At 43.8% G+C, this 17,685-nt stretch overlaps 1 protein-coding gene across 1 annotated transcript in view; it reads left to right on the top strand.

The window, feature by feature from the left end:
• Positions 1-17,685, top strand: part of LOC311055251 (nucleosome-remodeling factor subunit BPTF-like) — a gene marked incomplete at its 5' end in the record, with an annotated part of 49,916 nt that overhangs the window by 11,412 nt on the left and 20,819 nt on the right. The window contains 10 exons of the mRNA XM_084071374.1: positions 1,250-1,379; positions 2,423-2,558; positions 2,958-3,323; positions 3,580-5,509; positions 9,106-9,230; positions 10,051-10,179; positions 10,346-10,496; positions 11,057-11,096; positions 11,643-11,868; positions 13,131-13,283. Coding sequence (XP_083927500.1) covers positions 1,250-1,379; positions 2,423-2,558; positions 2,958-3,323; positions 3,580-5,509; positions 9,106-9,230; positions 10,051-10,179; positions 10,346-10,496; positions 11,057-11,096; positions 11,643-11,868; positions 13,131-13,283 — 3,386 coding nt within the window. The remainder of the gene's footprint in view (positions 1-1,249; positions 1,380-2,422; positions 2,559-2,957; positions 3,324-3,579; positions 5,510-9,105; positions 9,231-10,050; positions 10,180-10,345; positions 10,497-11,056; positions 11,097-11,642; positions 11,869-13,130; positions 13,284-17,685) is intronic.

The following is a 17,685-nucleotide window of genomic DNA, read 5'->3' as shown; positions in this document are numbered from 1 at the left end:
CAGATCACATCAAGTAGCCCACCCCTGGCGTGAAGCATAATATTTAGACTAGGACTCTGCTACCTGCACCACCTACCTCCGCCTGTGCTGCAGCCTCTGCACCACAACGCTCCTTTAAAGCCCCGACCCACACTCAACAGGGTTCGGGGCTACAAAGTGTTTGTGTGAGCTTTGCATCAAAGTTAATGTGGGAAGGTGTGTGTGAGTGAGTGAGTCTGGGAGTGCTGTGTACACCGTTTGTCTATGTGTGTGTGCATGTTTTATATTACCTGCTCAGATTTTTGATACACACTTGCTCAAGAAAGTGCGATTGGCATGTCTTATCAATAAAACAACTATTCATGCTTAACTAAGCTAAGGCTCAGTTTTTAGTATATTTTAGATTTCTCAACTTGTAATGCTCTCAAATGACTTGTGTTCCCAAGAGGCTCTGGTGATTTGTGTAGGTCATATTTCACATTTCAGGAAAGAACGGGTTCGGCATTCACTGCAGCATCGTGTGCTGGATGAAAAACATGCTGTGCTCTGTTCAGCTGTTTTTTATTCAAGGGGTGCAGGGGTGCATTTGTGCGTAATTGTCTCAAAGCCATGTGAAACGGGACATTGTATCTGTCAGAATGGTCATAATTTAAGACTCTTCTTTCACTGAACTGTCAGGCTAGTAGAAAAGCTGAACAATTGATTTATGTGTTCTGTGTTACATTGTATGACACTTACAGTATGTTGTTTTCCCGCTGCATAGTATGATCTCTACCCCCATTAGAGCTGTGCAATATTTAAATATAATATTGGTATTGTGGTATGAGACTAGATATCATCTGGGATTTTTTAATATTGTGATATAGCTTCAATGTTGTTTGTTCTTGGTCTTAAACGCTACATTACAGTGATAGTATTTTCTGAACGTAACGCATTAAGACCCGAGTCCGATTCTACAAATGCCTTCTACTAAATCAGTAGTTCTCACACTTTCAGTATTTTTCAAAAGAATTAAAAAATTAGCAGATGTACTGTAAGCTCACAGCGCGGCACGAAGTGGTGTATCAACCAGGTGCAATGCCACTAGGGATGCAACGATACCAAAAACATCCCTCTACTGCTGTAAAAAAAATACGATAACATTTTCAGCCTGTAATACATATTGTATTTTATATGTCCCTAACTGACGCTCATTCAAATCTGCTTATTGAAGGCTGTTCTGAGGTTGCAGTTGCTGAACAGTTTTTCACATGACGCCTATATGTTGCAGGTTACACCGTATGACATCCATCGAGCGTGAGGAGAAGGAGAAGGTGAAGAAGAGAGAGAGGAAGCTGGAAGAGGAAGAGACGATGCAGCAGGCCACCTGGGTCAAATACACCTTCCCCATCAAACATCAGGTAGGATAAAGAACACGCCCTGGGTCAAGTACACCTTCCCCATCAAGCATTGCTTATGATACGTATTACGCGCACACATCAGATAGGATAGCATATGTATGTGCAATTATATACATCTTGCCCACGTTGCCGATGGTCACTTTTACCTTCTCCACTCGTCCTGCAAACAGCGATTTTTGTAACCTATTTTTTTCACCCAGTGCCAATTGCCTATGCTTGTAATCCTGGGCGCTACTCTCCCTCTGCCAGCCTGGGGAGAGCCCCGAACTGAGCTCATGCTTCCTTCAATGCATGAGGAGTGAGCAGGCCACTTCTTATCACCTGCCGGGGGGAGTTTCCCCGGTTGGATGTAGCGCGTGGAAGGAACACGTTATTCCAACCAGTTCCTTTCCCCTCCATCAGGCGCCCCGGCTGACCAGGGGGAGGCAGTTTAGAGCCCGGGATTACTGCATATTTTTTGTGAGGGTACTTACCCTAGGGGACACAGGGAGAACATGGAAAACGGCTAACTTTGACGATCCATGACTTGAAAAGCACTCTGTTTAAATGTAGAGGTAGGGTTATTCAATCCAGGAGTTAGTTCAGACTTGGGAGACTCTCTCATGGAGTGTTGAGCACACAAACAAGCTGCCAAGTGCTATCTTTTGACCCCTGACTGTTTACACATCACACTGGCGTTGCTTTCATGTCCAAGACCACAGCCTTACTAGATTTCCATCCCGCCTGAATCCATCCAACATTACATCTAATGACCAGGACGTGTTTAATTACCGCTTCCTGTGCCCTGTGTGTGTGTGTGTGTGTGTGTATTTGTATGTGTGGCCTGTGTGCATGTGTATGGCCTCTTTCAAGCACATAGAGTGACCTGATTAATGGTCAGTTAACCAGTGTGTGACTCACCTCTTCTCTCCTTTCTCTTTGTCCTCTCTAACCTCCTTTCATCTGTCCTTCCCTCTCTGGCCTCTATTTTTTCTGTTTTTCCACATTTACTTTCTTACTTTTGTTCGTTCTTTCTTTTCTTTGTCTTTCTCCGCTGTGTGCAGGTTTGGAAGCAGAAAGGAGAGGAGTATCGTGTCACAGGCTATGGGGGCTGGAGTTGGGTCAGCAAGACCCATGTACAGCGGTTTGTTCCCAAACTGCCTGGCAACACCAACCCCAACTACCGCAAAGAACTGGAAGGTCTGTCTCTGCACAAAATGTGGTGTACTATCATTTGAAATATGGGTTCTTTCACTCAAAGTCTCTGAATTAGACTCTCTGCCACCGTGGCCAATGTGTGTCCCACCGTAAATGTAATGCTTCAGTCTCTCAGATCTATGTTGAAATGTATCCAGATGTTTTTATTTAATTTCATAATCCGAGTCAAGGATCTTGTGGAATATCTCATTATACCAATGTATTGTACCTATGAGTGCAAATACTTTACATGTTTAAATATTTTACTTCCGTAGTCTGGTGTTTTAAAAGGTTCATTTTGTTTTGATTATTCGTCTTATTATAATAGGACATTTTATTAGTTAAATTGAGTGACAGCTATCCAATTTTCATTCAACCAATTCTCCCTCACCTCTTCCATAGATGCCAAACTGGGCAAAAAATGTACTCTGCTGGACTTGAGTCGACGGCAAAGTGTGACGACGGCAGAACCTCAGGGAGCAGCAGCCAGCAGCGGAGAGGAGAAAGATGGAGACTCACTATGCACTTCGAAGACCTCAACAGATGGCCCGTCTGAGGAGAAGATGGAGGGTGTGAAGACAGAGGAGGCGGGACAGGAAGGGAAGGTGGAGGATGGAAAGAAGGCAGAGGTGGGACTGGAAGAGAAGATGGAGGATGGAAAGAAGGCAGAGGTGGGACTGGAAGAGAAGATGGAGGCCCCATCGGTGAAAGAGGCAGCTGAGAAGATGGAAGTGGACCCCGCAGACTCAGGACCAGATGAAGGAAAAGGTTTGATAGGTTTGAGTTCTGCTCATCGCATCTCTTGAAATTCAGATGGTTGTATGTTATTCATTATGATCTCAAGTATTGTCAACTGCATGGGTTTTCCTGAACTTACCAAATTGAAGACACGTTGTATGTGCTCTTGAAAAATGTACAAAGTGGAACCTTTCCTTCCCTTGAAATAAAATTGTCTCTGGAAATTCAAAGTACGTAAATCCATAGGGCACTAGAAATTAAATCTCAGTTTTTCTCTTCCCACCAGGGACCAAGGTGGTGCAAGAGGAGGAATCCATGAAGGCAGAGCGCACCGACGGCTCTGAACGTCCCTTCAACTACGACGTAGTGGACGTCAGCAAAGGCTTCCTCACCCGCATCGCCTACAAGAAGAGGAAGGCCTCAAAGCTGGATGGCTTATTAGAGCGCCGCGTCAAGCAGCATGCCATGGAGGAAAAACAGAGGCTACAAGCCCCGACCTCCAAACCTCAGGGCCTTACTCAACCTACAGGCACTCCGACTCGGCCGCGGCAGCTCCTCCAGCCCCGGGCTCTGGTCCCGGAACAGCTCACATCAGGTGTTACTGTAAAAGTGGAGGAAAAAACTTCCACAACGCCTGCTCCTGGGTCAGCCGAGGTCAAAGAGGAGATTAAGGCTGAACCTTCTAAAGTTGTAGACAGGACTACTGTGCCTCCTTTTCCTCTCTCTGTTCCAGACAACACGTCCAAAGACACTGCAGGTGGAGCGTCATCTTCACCACAGAACCAAACTGCCACAATGCCCCAGACAGGGCAGGGACACTTGGGGGAAAGGACTACAGGGCCTGCAGGGGATATTTTGGACACTTCAAGGCAAGAGGTTAAAGAAATAACACCTCAGCCGCCTCAGAGTTTGTTTACACAACAAACGGTAAGCTCACCTTCGGACATTACCAAGTCTTCTCGTTGCAACACGGGGCCCCAGGTGGGCACCCTGAACTCAAACTCTGAACATCCGAGCACAGAGGAGAATGGCAAGGGGCCAAAGGTGAACAATGAGATAACACAAGGCATTGGACAAAGTAGAACTGAGGGCATTAGCATGGTCACTACTCAGCAACTTCCTCTTTGCCGTCAGGTGAATGGGAAGGACGCTTTGGAGACCAAAGACATGCTGTCTAAGTCTTTGGTGACTCCGAACCATGAAGCACTCGACAACAGTGCTGATGTCAAGATGAACAACACGGGTAAAGGCGAAGGAGATTGTCTAGTCAGTTCGCCAAAGGACAATGGCCAGCAGAAGGCCTTGGTGAATGGAGACGTGGCCGCAGTAAACGATGCGGTTAGGGGGAAGGAGCCCATCTCGTCTCCCAGGGTAGAGGTGGAGAGCAAGGTAATGGTATCAGATCAGGATTACCAGCCTCCAGTGAAGGCAGCCAGAGTGGAGAACAATATAGATGCACTTGAAGCGGACACTCAGAGCACTGCTCAGCACAACCAATCGGTATCGAGCACGTTGTCAGAGACCAAACAATCATTGGTCAAGGTCATTAGAATGGCACCCTCTCCGATACCCTCGGCGGAAGAATCCAGTCTGAGTAACGATTTTGCGGAGAGCAGCAACAGTGGCACAACGGTCACCCAGGTAACCACCACTATGACGACATCCACGACAACAGTTACCACAGCGACGAAGGTTGTTAAGGTTCCCTCATGCTCGCCTGGAGACAAACCAGCGCCTGCGCCGTCGACAACGGAGAGTAGCGCTGTGTCCACCCTCACTACAATGACCAAAACAACCGTGACCAAAATTCGATCGCCAACGCCCGACAGTCAGTCAGAGGACAGCCAGAGTGAAACGGTGACTCAGGAGCAAAAGATGACGCTACTATCCTCCACCAGTAAGTCAATCACAGATCCCAGTGGGAAAACCTCGACTACGAACCAAGAGCTCTCCTCATTGTCAACCAAGTCTCGCGTTCGCCTCCTCAAGTTTTCCCGTACCAAGAAGACGCGCTCGGACACCGCCTTACCATCGTACCGCAAATTTGTCACCAAGAGCTGTCGGAAGAGTATTTTCGTGCTGCCAAATGACGACCTTAAAGTGTTGGCAAGGCGGGGCGGATTCCGAGAAGTGCCCATCTTCAGCTACAATGCCAAGCCATCTGCAGATATCTGGCCGTATCCCTCACCCAGGCCTTCATTTGGCATCACATGGAGGTAGGCAGTCTCTGTCTCACACAGGCGCACACACACACACACACACACACACACACACACACACACACACACAAACAAATATATAGACATTATATTGAGCGAAACATCATTTCACTAGGACACAGTAATCTGACAGACAACCCTCTAGTGGATGTAAACCAAAGAGAAAACCAAAAGACATTTTTCTCAGTCTTGGAAGACAAAGCACTTGATACGAGGACGCTCAGTATTTGACAGCCAAATAAGATTAGCAAATTAATGAAACGGAAATTAGAGCTCAGTTTGTGATCTGTGGCTCAGATAAAGAAAGAAATATGGGCAGGAGTTATGAGAGTTGGAACAGTGAGCGCGCTCATCGCAACAGTGAATGCTAGCCAAAAGTTCATTAGTCATAATTAATTACACAACATTTTCGGAAGTTACCGCTTAAAAAAGAAGAAGAAAGAAAATCAAATAAGTGGATGAAATATTGTAGTCAGATTTTAGACTTGCTGCAGCCGTGAGACTGTCTAAATCTAACGAATAAAACATTGTGGAAATTAGGGAAGCTTGCGGATATTCGGTTAAACTACTAAACGGGGCTGCCCCTAATACATTTTTACACAATATTTGGTTATTCTTTTAACTATATATTTTAATTGAGATTTCTTGAGTCATTTCTTAATAAAATGTTGCTTTTAACAAGCAAAATAAGTAAATACATGCCAATTTGCCCATTTAGTATTACCAAGGCATGGGTGATTTTGCGGGAGCCTGTCACTCTGATTCGTGCAGTGCTGGTCCTGCAGCTGGACCTGCAGCTGGCATTGTTCACTTCCCATTGCAGTGTGTGAATTTAGCCTCTACAGACAGGTTTGAAAAAAGAGCAAAGTTTGTGAGTACTTTGTTTTGATGGGAAAGCTTCGCGATGGAGAAATCACATCCAATATAAACACCTGGATGTGAATCGCCCATGATGTTACCTCTTGCTGCCCGCTGCCTCTGTGATCCTGGATGTGAATACTGACATGTTGATTAATGTGCACTGTCCTTGGTAAATAAATAAATCCGGTCGATTTGAAGAATGCGTTTGAGGTGAGAACATGGAGAATGAAGAGTAGGCCTAGGTTATCAATCACAACTGTTTGGCTGAAGATCCAACATTACTATGTCATGTTATGTTTTAAACTTTAAGGGGAGCTAGTGGTCAGTCAGTTGTGTGCTTCAGACCAGATCGCTGGAGTGACAGCATAATTGATTTGACCCACTTTTTGCGCAGCACACTGGCATGATGTAATTCATTATTTGTGAGCAGCTGTTTAAGATTCCAACAGTATACCGGTATAATATTTTGTATATTTTCTTTTTCCAACATCCCTAAAAAAGTATTCTTGGCTACTTGGGGTACAAGTACCTTCTTCTGTGTAAATGTATGTTTTTTGTTTGTTTGTTTGTACACACGTGATCTTTTCTATTAATATGGATTCATATTCATTTGGTTCATGTGGTCTTCAACAAGTTAAAGACCCCTGCCTTAGACATTATGTCATCAGAGTGTCTCAGCTCCTTTACTTGCAAGGGTACACCACTTTAAAAAATTCATTTCCATCTCTTAAGGTTTTAAAGGTTATGTGGTGGCTTTGGAAGTTGTCCAAGGTTTGTTATTATTTAATATGTCAAAACGGTGGAGAAAAACACCTGCCTTTTCAGTCACAGTGGTGTTTAATAAGAACAACGATTCAGTTTCCACCCGCAAGTCTGAGCCATGTCTAACGGTACAGAAGTGATTTACTGAAAAGAAAAGGGGAATGGAAGAGAATTTATCCCTAGTACCTTTAAATGTCTTAATTATTATCTGACTGTGTGAAAGTTCAGACAGAAAATTGTCCTTTAATTTTCCCAGGACCTAACTATTATTATAAAGTCTGACCCTGCTGTAACACCACATAGTGTGGGGCTCTGTTGATTTGTGTTTTTTAGAGAATTACACACATGGGGTGATGCGGTCAAAATGCCTTCCCCATCCACTTTATTTAAAATCTGCAAAAAGTGAGGTGACAGAGGGGAGGCAATCGCCCTTCATCGCCCGCCCCCTCGAACCATCCCCTGCTTTCGCAGCCGTGTCGTGTCTTGTTGACTTGTTGTCCGTTTATGTCTTCCTCCCCTCCCTGTCTGCCATCCGTGGCTTTGGCCCGTGGCCGCGTTATGGCTCAGAGCCACGTGTCACACAGAGACCTTCTGGTTCGGCTTGAAAGTGGGGACCTCAAGAGTTCCAGAGCAGACGTGAATCATCCAGCGGTCGGAGAAGTGTCAGGATGTCCTTGTTGTGCAATGCAGGCCGAGAGATGTCCTGTCCTCCGCTGTCTGTGGTCACTCGCTGGAAAAGGGGATATCTTTTCCCCTTCTCCCTGTCCCCGTCATGTGTTTATAGATGTGCAACATGTTTTTAACTGACCATAAAGAACGTCAGGCTCATTGTTGGGACAGTGACCACAGACATAAGGAAGGAAGGAATGCATTCATTTTACCTCAATGAAATGACTGTATAAAATGATTCATTAAAAGACACTATCCTGTCATCATATTTTCTATTTATTTTTTAAAGTTTTTTCTTTTTTAATTCCAAACAGTTTTGGTGACGCCCTAAAACAGTTTATTGAATTAAACCGGCCACATTCATCACTTTGAACTTTGTGGAGCTGACACTTTTGTGCCTTTGTCAGTGTTCATAAGTAATATCTCTCTGAACCTCAAAAGATCACTGTGAAACATGATTTATTAAAGGTGGCAAGCAGTCATTCTATGACTGAATCACAGCCTTGAGTCCAGTATAGTGGTACCTCTTGTCCAAAGGATGACGTTCATACGTTCATCATCGGTGTTGTCCACACCACTGAGCGTAGGTCATCACAACCATGGCGCCAGGACCATGAAAAAGGGCAAGCACCCCAATGGACAATACTCATGATGCATTGCACAAACAGCGAGATGTGGTTGAGTTTGTCATTAGTTTAGAGATGGAAAATTAGGTTTAGGTGTGTATTTTGTGTATTTTAATTAATTAGACTTACAGTTACGCACTGTAGTATAAGTTAAGGTGTGGTTTTGGTGGTGTTAAGGTTAGGGTAAGAATCCGGGAGGGGCTTAGTAACTAACCGTTTCCAAATATCCTCCAGGGCTTATCGTAGTTCCTCTCTGAAATTGTTTTAGGCCCAATCCATTGAAAAATTTACTTTGCTTGCTATATTGACCACTACTGCATTTTCAAATAGCAAGTGGTTGCAGGGTTGTTGTTTTTCCTAAGGAAAAAAGGGGTGTCACTTAACTAAGGGTTTCATGTGATGTGCTTGGCGTACAAGTCAAGTTGATGAAATGAAACATGACTATGATTTCATTGGTATAATAATGATTATGTATGCTCAAGCATGTACATTGCTCTAGCATTATGACAGCAATGTACAGTATGTTCTCCCAAAGCACATTTATTTATTTAATTTGTCTCATTCAAAGACATTCAAAGATTTGCCTTAATGGGTAATACGGTTGGTAATGTAGTCTGTGGGTTTGTGGCTAGGGTATGTTAAACTACAAACGCATCTTGTCTCTCTTGTGTCCAGATATCGTCTGCAGACGGTCAGGTCGCTGGCTGGTGTGAGTCTGATGCTGCGGCTGTTGTGGGCGTGTCTGAGGTGGGACGACATGGCCGTCAAACCCTCCTCTGCGGTTGGCACCACACGCACAGGTAGACCATCACGCCATTCAAACAATCAGCATGTTTACATCTATACTGTCTCCATCTCTTACTTCCTATCCAAAGAAGCTCGACAAAAAGCAACTTAATTAGGTCCAACTATTTTGGTCCTTTATAGTAGTTACATTGTAATACAAGGATTGTATTTTATGTTTTTCATATACCCAGCCTTTATTTTCCCTGTATGAGCGGCATGATAAAAGGGTAGTTAGGGTGACATCTGATCTGCCCTCGGGCCTATACGGCAGTAGCTGATAGAGCCCCCCACCCACCCCCACCACATGATTTCTGACCACTCCCGGCCACGACACTGTTTGCTATTAAAATCTTACTGCTCCCATCCCGCAAAAATGTTAAATGACTGGTAATCTCGCGTAGCCAGACCTCCGTCTCATCTTGTAAGCTTGACAAGATGGAGGTCTGGCTGGCTATGTGAGATTAAATTACCAGAGTTAAGTTTACATCATAGTTGGCCGTTGGAAATGGACCGAGTGATGATCAGATTTTGATGTCTTCGGTATTTGTAAATAACAGTGAATACTAATTGTACAAAACAATCTTTATGTTGTTGGTACCCCAGCCCCTTACCTTTTTTTTAGGCGCTCTCTCATCTCTCTACTAGCTTGTAAACATATAAATAAGCATATCCATTAGCAAAAAATAACTAAAAACAAAACAACCAACCTCATTCCAGAAAATGTAGTGGAGCGTGAATTCTCTTGAGTGTTTTGGTAGTGCATTTTCCCTCCATCTTCTTGGGCCTCTCCTCATTGCCATACAAACCCAGCCCTATCCCCACTCATTGCCACAGAACAATCCGAGACGGAGATCACCACCACCGAGATCATCAAGCGCCGTGACGTTGGCCCCTACGGCATCCGCTCCGAGTACTGCATCCGCAAGATCATCTGCCCCCTGGGTGTCCCAGAGACCCCTAAAGGTAAGAAGACCCTTTTCCACCTCTACAACCAAGTTCCCACTTGGAGAAAAATGTTTTTGTCATTGTTTTTATTTTTTGTCCTTTTTTTTCTGGGCACATCACTTAAAAATCCCCTTTCTCTCTCTGACACGCCAATGTCCATCCACCTACCTGTCCACCCTTCCAGAGACCCACACTCCACAGAGGAAGGGGCTGCGCTCCAGCGCTCTGCGGCCCAAGAAGCCAGAGCCCACCAAACAGACAGGCCCCGTAGTGCTTGAGACCTGGGTGGCCGAGGAGGAGCTGGACCTATGGGAGATAAGAGCCTTCTCAGAGAGGTCAGAGAGACAGAGGTCACAATGCCTAGATTGGTTCAATCTGGCAGCAATACAAATTACCCCTCAATCAATATGAACCGTTTCATTTCCTACATACAACATAAACAAAGCCATTAACTTACCTAGGTAGCTAGAATGCCCAATTAATACTGTGATCTTCCAGATCAAGAGAAAAGAAAAGTGTGTGTTCTATCCTGCAATAACGTCTAGCAACATGTCTTGCTAGCTTGTTGTGCCACCGTCTTTAAAATAACACTAGCTTACTAGAAAAATCTAACGACGGTATGCTTTTTTTGTTCATGCTGTGGTCAAATTGTGTTCTCTTACCAAAATGATTTGTCTGAGGTGAAAACGATTGTATAGGGACAGCTGCTAAACAAGACATGCCAAGCGCGTGCTGCAAGCCATTCAGTTTCCATTTCTGGTCAACAACTCGATACCGTTATCCTTGATCAACATATGACACTATTTTAGGGTAATTCAATTCAGTAAAGCACATTTAATGTAATGTGTTCTGCACAACTTACATGGATGTTGGTAACGTTGGTCTTCTGTTCCAGGGTAGAGAAGGAGAAAGCCCAGGCTGCAGAGCAAGCCAAAGTGAGTAGTTTATATGTTTTCCCCTCACTCTACGCTTTTATTCATCTCTTCAACACTGTTTTAGTGGAGACTGGAGAGATTGACCTATGTACCTGGCCAATATTATTGTTATTATTATTATGCAAGGGATAATCAAGGTGATAGGGTGATTAGACGCAAAGTGGAGGGGTCTTCGTCATCCTGAAGGGGTTTATTTCTCAATAATGACCTGCTCCCCATTTATTATCCCGCATTATTACTGCATTGTTTATTTCTTACTTCAAATCATTTCAAAACCATTCTTGAGTGTACTGTTTAGCTGTAAATGACATTGTGTGTTTATTTACATGGCTCCAATGATGGATACGGGCAAAAATCAAGCAACACAGATTGATATAAGCCAGGTGCTCTGAGTCTTTGATTAGACAGCGGTTTGTCATTGAGTTCAGCGGTCATTATAAAAAAAATAAGACGGATGGATTCAGTAATCAGAATCAAGCATTCAACCAAGCCGTGTAATATTGTGTATTATTATTGTTAACTCAGTCTGACATGGACTTGTTACAGAAACGTCTGGAGCAGAAAACGGTCGCGAACAGCGCGACTCCCCCGGGTACCCCCACCACAGCAGCCACGACCACCAAAGTCATAGTTGGCTCATTGTCGGGCGGTGTTGCCCCAGGAACCAAGGTGGTGCTGACCACCAAGATGGGCACCCCTGTCACATTCCAGCAGAATAAGAACTTCCAGCAGTCCTTCGCTACCTGGGTCAAGCAGGGTCAGACCACGCAAGGTATGCGCCCAGTGGCCCCAACTGGTTTCCATTTAGCATGATGAGGCTGCAAGGGGGACTTGAGCTGTATTTTCATAGTTTTCTTACCGTTAAGGACCAGCAAACTAAATTATGCAATACCATGTTTCCACCAAAATGTTTTTTTTGGTCCTTTTTTTCTTTAATTAAAAAAACATCTTGTTCAATATAACGAAAGTGCTAGATCATATTGGCAACGGGAACTACTGTATATCCACTATTGCAAATTAAAGGATTCTGTCATTTCATCAATAACGACTTTGTTCTATAGACTGTAAAAAACAAGTGCGTTTGTGAAGTGCCTGCAAGTAGCACTTGCTCCCTCTCTTGCTCTCTCGCTCACACTCTTGACTCCTTACCTCACTCTATTATCATCTCTTGGGCGTGTGCTGTCCAGAGGCAATACGCAATTATAACTATCCAAACTGATAACATTTTTTTTGGGGGGGGGGGGTTGGCATTACTTGCAATCATGAAAATCATCACTGCCAATCAAATGAAAAAAAATTATAATGTCACCCACCTCTTCACACCTGTAAGCCTTTGATGTGACAACAAGGTTGATTCGGATTCTTCTGATTCTGATACCCATGCCAACTGCAAAGTCATTTGTCCTGGGAATGAATGTCTTTAGTTAACCTTTACCACTAAAGACTAAAGCCAGATGTTAGTGGGTGTTTTTTGTCCAGTGGGAAAGGGGCTTAACTGTCAACATTTTGGTGATCAAAGGGGTTTGAGCTGTACATGTTTGAGAGATGTGTTTACATATGTGGCTTGTTTGTTGGTTGACAGCAATAAATCACACCAGGGTTCTAATTTACACAGTTTCTCCTTGCATGGAAACACATCTTGGAAATGACTTCACTTCCTATTTGCACTTTCTGTGTATATGTAATCTGCTTTTCCCTCTGCAGGACTTATTCATTGCTGCAAATTACATTTTCATACCAAAGCTTGTTTGTTTGTCTTCAATTGGAACATCGGATCAATTTGCTGACCTGTGGAAACCATCCTCACCAGCTTATCATTAATCCCATACAATAATTTTGAGATGTGTTTGCACTTTGCAGAATTTGAAGATATTACTATTTGTAGTAGTAGCCATATTATCGTATAATTGAAACTGATTATTGGTAATTTATATTTGGTTTATGTAGTAATGTGCTGTATAAATATAGGGTAGCAGTAGTATATCATTTCATCATAGTATTATTTATATGATTATTTGGGTTCTCCTCTTATAGGACCATCAGGAACCGTCACCACCGTGTCCACGTCTGGTGGACAGACCTTCCAGATTACCGGCACCTCCGTAGGGGGCAAGGTTCTGACTGCCAAGCTGCCGCTGCCTGCCAACAGCAAGATTGTAACAGTCAATGTGCCAACCACGCAAGGAGGTATGGTACCTTTTTTAAACAAGCTCCACCTTGAGCATAGAACATACTGTAAATGTTCAGCTTTTACTTTTCCAATGTAGCCTTTTCCTTTCCATCCAACACCATTTCGGGATGTTCATAGTGGTGTTTTTACCCCAGGGAGACCACACCTGAGATGGTTCAAATATGTCGGAGCATCCGATATAGGTCTGAGATCGGTTGTCAGTTAAAGCCATTTATTGTGCCAAACACGGACGTGGCTCTGTAGACGGGTGACATCTGTCTGAACTCATTTGCTGAACTCGGAGCTATTTCTTCCAGCCGCTGTAGGCAACACCGGAGACGTATGAAATATTTTTGAGTCTACAAATTAGGTTCAAATTGGACATGCCTCTTTTCGTTGATTGCAACTGTTGGTATGCCAAGGATCCTGCAGCTTCAGACGGACTTAAAATGTCTAAATATTGAGCTATGCAAAACAGGCTCCTGTCTTTCTGCCACACTGTTGAATTAATCAGAGGTCTGGTTTTACAGTTTTGTCCAGACTCGCAAGAAATGGGGAAGCAAGTTTTATTTGATTTCAATGTGAAAGAGTCAGTTATTCTCCTCATTCTTGTGAGGTACTGGAGGATACACACTCGTTGGTTATTAACGAAAGTTAACAACGTATTGCAACCAAATATCTGATTAATTAAAGAGCATTAAAAACAGAAGGTCCCTGATTTGCACCCCGGCTATGTGTCGAAGTGTCCCTGAGCAAGAGACACTAACCCCTAACAGCTCCCCCCCCCCTGAGCGCTCATCATAACCATCTGAGCAGCCATCAGCTGGGTGAAGCTGAAAACTGAATTTCCCCCCACGGGATCAATCAGGTGCTACCCCAACAAAATGTAGAACAATGAGGAAGAGCTAGTGACTCAGTGAAACGGTCATTGTTTAGACACTCTACTCTTCTTATACCTATTAACCATATTCACACTGCTGCTGCCATTTTTGCTCTTACATCATGCTCGTTATAACGGAGTATGACGATACTTGTCATACCAGAGTATGACGCAAGAGTAAAGTAGCTAGCCTGGCATGGCCAGACTAATATCTAAGCAGTGATATTAGAATCTCTGTGTGGAACCTGCATTTCCGAGTGGCAAATAAAAAAGATGCCTCTGGTGATAAACCCACCCCATATTTGCATACTGGGCCCTGATTGGTCCCTCACAACTTCAGAGGGAGAGAAATCCAATCTCTATTGAGAGGGGCCAGACCTAATCTGCCAAGGGCACATTTTTTAGCCGCCAGCTGAAAGCGTGGCTCTGTATTCACTCTGACTCTGACCCGACAGATTTCCGACATGTATTCAACACTTTTTTTGCTATTGGCTGTCCTGGCTGTCCTTCACTACTTCACAGCCAATGGGGAGACACTACTTTAAAGCCAATGGACGGCCGTCCTAGCCAATGGACGGCCGTCGTTTACAGCACCCGCCTCCCCTCGCAGCACCGCGGCGCAGGCACGCCGGGCAGTTGTCCTCCCACCCCCCCTTACCTCTGACTGCAAAGGTCTAATAGCGGCCAAACAACGGATGCACGCTTATACAGTACTTGAGTAAATGTACTTAGTTACTTAGAACATTTATTTTTCGACGACTTCACATCGCCCGTCCCCGCAGGGAAGGGGGTTCCCTGGCTCAAAACAGATGGGGGGGGGGGGGGCTGTTGACAAATACATATTAATCTGGGGGTCCATGAACATGTTTGAGCACGCGAGTTTTCCTTTCGCCTCCGAGGCACCCAAACCAGTAGAGAGTAGAGACGCGAAAGGAGTTGGGGAGAGCCTGGCTGTGTTGTTGACTGACAACGGGTGCATTTCTCCTTTCCGACATGTCGCCTTTCCGACGTTGACTAACCCTATACCAAACCCTAACCCTAACCGCACGCGGAAGCCACTAGTCGGAGTGGTGAGATGTCGGAAAGGAAGGAGCACCCCACTGGCAACAGATGCACGCTTTTATGCGAAACAACAACAATACAACCTGGCGCAACAGTTGCGTGCATTAGCGCAAGATGAGCACAAAGGAAACGTGTGTTTCAATCACCGTCTCACAGAGTACTCACACACGCGCATACTGTCTGAAATACTCTGAAAACAGCCGATCTACAAGCTCACAATCATTGTACTTTACTGGAGTAAATGTACTTAGTTACTTTACACCTCTTAACAGACGAACATACGTGTTGAGGCTCCGAAAAACTCAACGAGCCACAACTCACTATCTCTCGCCCCTAAACACGGTCGCCCCTGATCGCAGCGGTCTGGGGTGAGCGACCAGTGCCGTTCTGCCTCGCCCCTAAACACGGTCGCCCCGGATCGCAAAGAACGGTCTGGAGTGAGTGATCTGCTCTGCCCTTCAGTGCATATTTGCATGCACATAATGATATTGTTGTTGTGGTTAAGTTGAAATAAGTTGCACAAGTTGTAACAATAGTGCTGTATCCTTACTTTGTTGCAGTAATCAATTCATTACAATATACGTACAATGACTGACAGAATATATATATATATATATATATATATATATATATATATATATATATATATATATATATATATATATATAAATACATATTCCAAATATTGTTTAACTTTTTCTTTTCAAGATCTTTTTGCAAATAGCCGATCTACAAGCTCAAAAAGCGTCGTGCATGCAACACTTTGCGAGCATGTAGATCTGCTATTTTCAAATAGCCAATGTACTAGTCTGTGCTACTGCTCGTATGTATGTGTGTGTATATATATATATATATATATATATATATATATATATATATATGTATATATATGTATATATATATATATATGTATATATCTATACATATATATATATATATATATATGTATATATATATATATTCCAAATATTCTTTACCTTTTTCTTTTCAAGATCTTTTTGAAAATAGCCGATCTACAAGCTCAAAAAGCGCTGTGAATGCAACACTTTGCGCACATGTAGATATGCTATTTTCAAATAGCCAATGTACTAGTCTGTGCTACTGCTCATGTAGCCTAGTCGCTTCTTTTGGCTTTGTTTTCATAGAACTGACTGCTTATTTCACTCATGCAAGAGAGCCTAGTCAGCCTACGTGACACATAACATCACACTTTTGCGGATTCCCCTGTATTGCACGTTTAGATGGAGAAGCGAGGCTGCGCCATTTTCACCCTGAAAGGTGGTTTCACTTAGGATTAGGGTTGCACTTTACTTTCATAGCCTAAGCATAAGTAGGCTAGGCTAACTATTTTTGTTGCTGATACAAATTTAATTTACTTCTACTCAACTACATCTCAGAGGCAAATATTGTGCATTACATTATAAAACATACATTTAACACTTTAGCCCTATTTCACACCTACAAGTATAATACCTACTTGTAGATCTGCTATTTTCAAACATTTTAGTACTTTCACTTTTGGAACTTTACGTACATTTTGATACCAATACTATTGTACTTTCACACAAGTACATTGCGACACACACGCACACACACACACACACACACACACACACACACACACACACACACACACACACACACACACACACACATCCTTTATATTGGTAGCCAACCGATGAACCTCTCTGTTGAGTTATTTTGGTTGCATTGGAATGGCTGAGATTTCATTTTAAAGACCACTTTTACATTTTGTGCTGCAGATTGGGGCAAAAAAAGCCTGCCGCTGGTGGCTATATTATGACTTTAGTCATTTCTTGTTTTTGCAATGGCAGATTCGTCTGGAACCAGGCTATAAAGTAGCCACCATGTGAATATAGTCAATCACTCTGCTAGCGTGCACCTTGAGGCCTCCCCTACAGTCATTGCAGGCAGGGTTATGTCCTGTCTTTTTCCAGTGACCACCAACACAATAAGCACTGTCGGCCTCTGCTCCCACATCAGACACAACCACTACCGCAGTCCAGTGTGCTGACCTACTGTTCTCTGCTGTGCGCCAGCCTCATTGTGGCACACGCCGTGAGTCAGTGGCTTAGTCTGCAGCGGCTCATCACTGCCTGGTTATGTCCCGTCGGCATGGTAATCTAATAGAAAAGCTGTTATTTTGGTTGGATGGTTTTGTGGACGCTAAACTTGTGTAGTCTGAGATTCTAAATCCAGACATTGCTTTTGAACTACGGCTCGCGAAGGTAGCTAGCGGCTTAAAAAAAAAAAGTCAATATTGACCCGACGGATGAGGCGACGGTTCATGCTGAGCACCCGCCTGGGCCTGTCTGTGTGTCCTGTCAAGTAACGGGATGACGAATGGCGCATAACACCTGTTAGAGGTGGTCCATCTTGCTGAGGGGAACCATCCAAATTAAATTACTGACAGTTCTCATACAGGTCATATACGTCCAATTAATGCTGATTATGTT

Source organism: Gymnoscopelus microlampas (genome assembly GCF_963454915.1).
Source record: "Gymnoscopelus microlampas genome assembly, chromosome: 2".
Classification (NCBI taxonomy): Eukaryota; Metazoa; Chordata; class Actinopteri; order Myctophiformes; family Myctophidae; genus Gymnoscopelus; species Gymnoscopelus microlampas.
The sequence above is the reverse complement of the archived record's forward strand: the minus strand, read 5'-3'. Positions and strand labels throughout refer to the sequence as shown.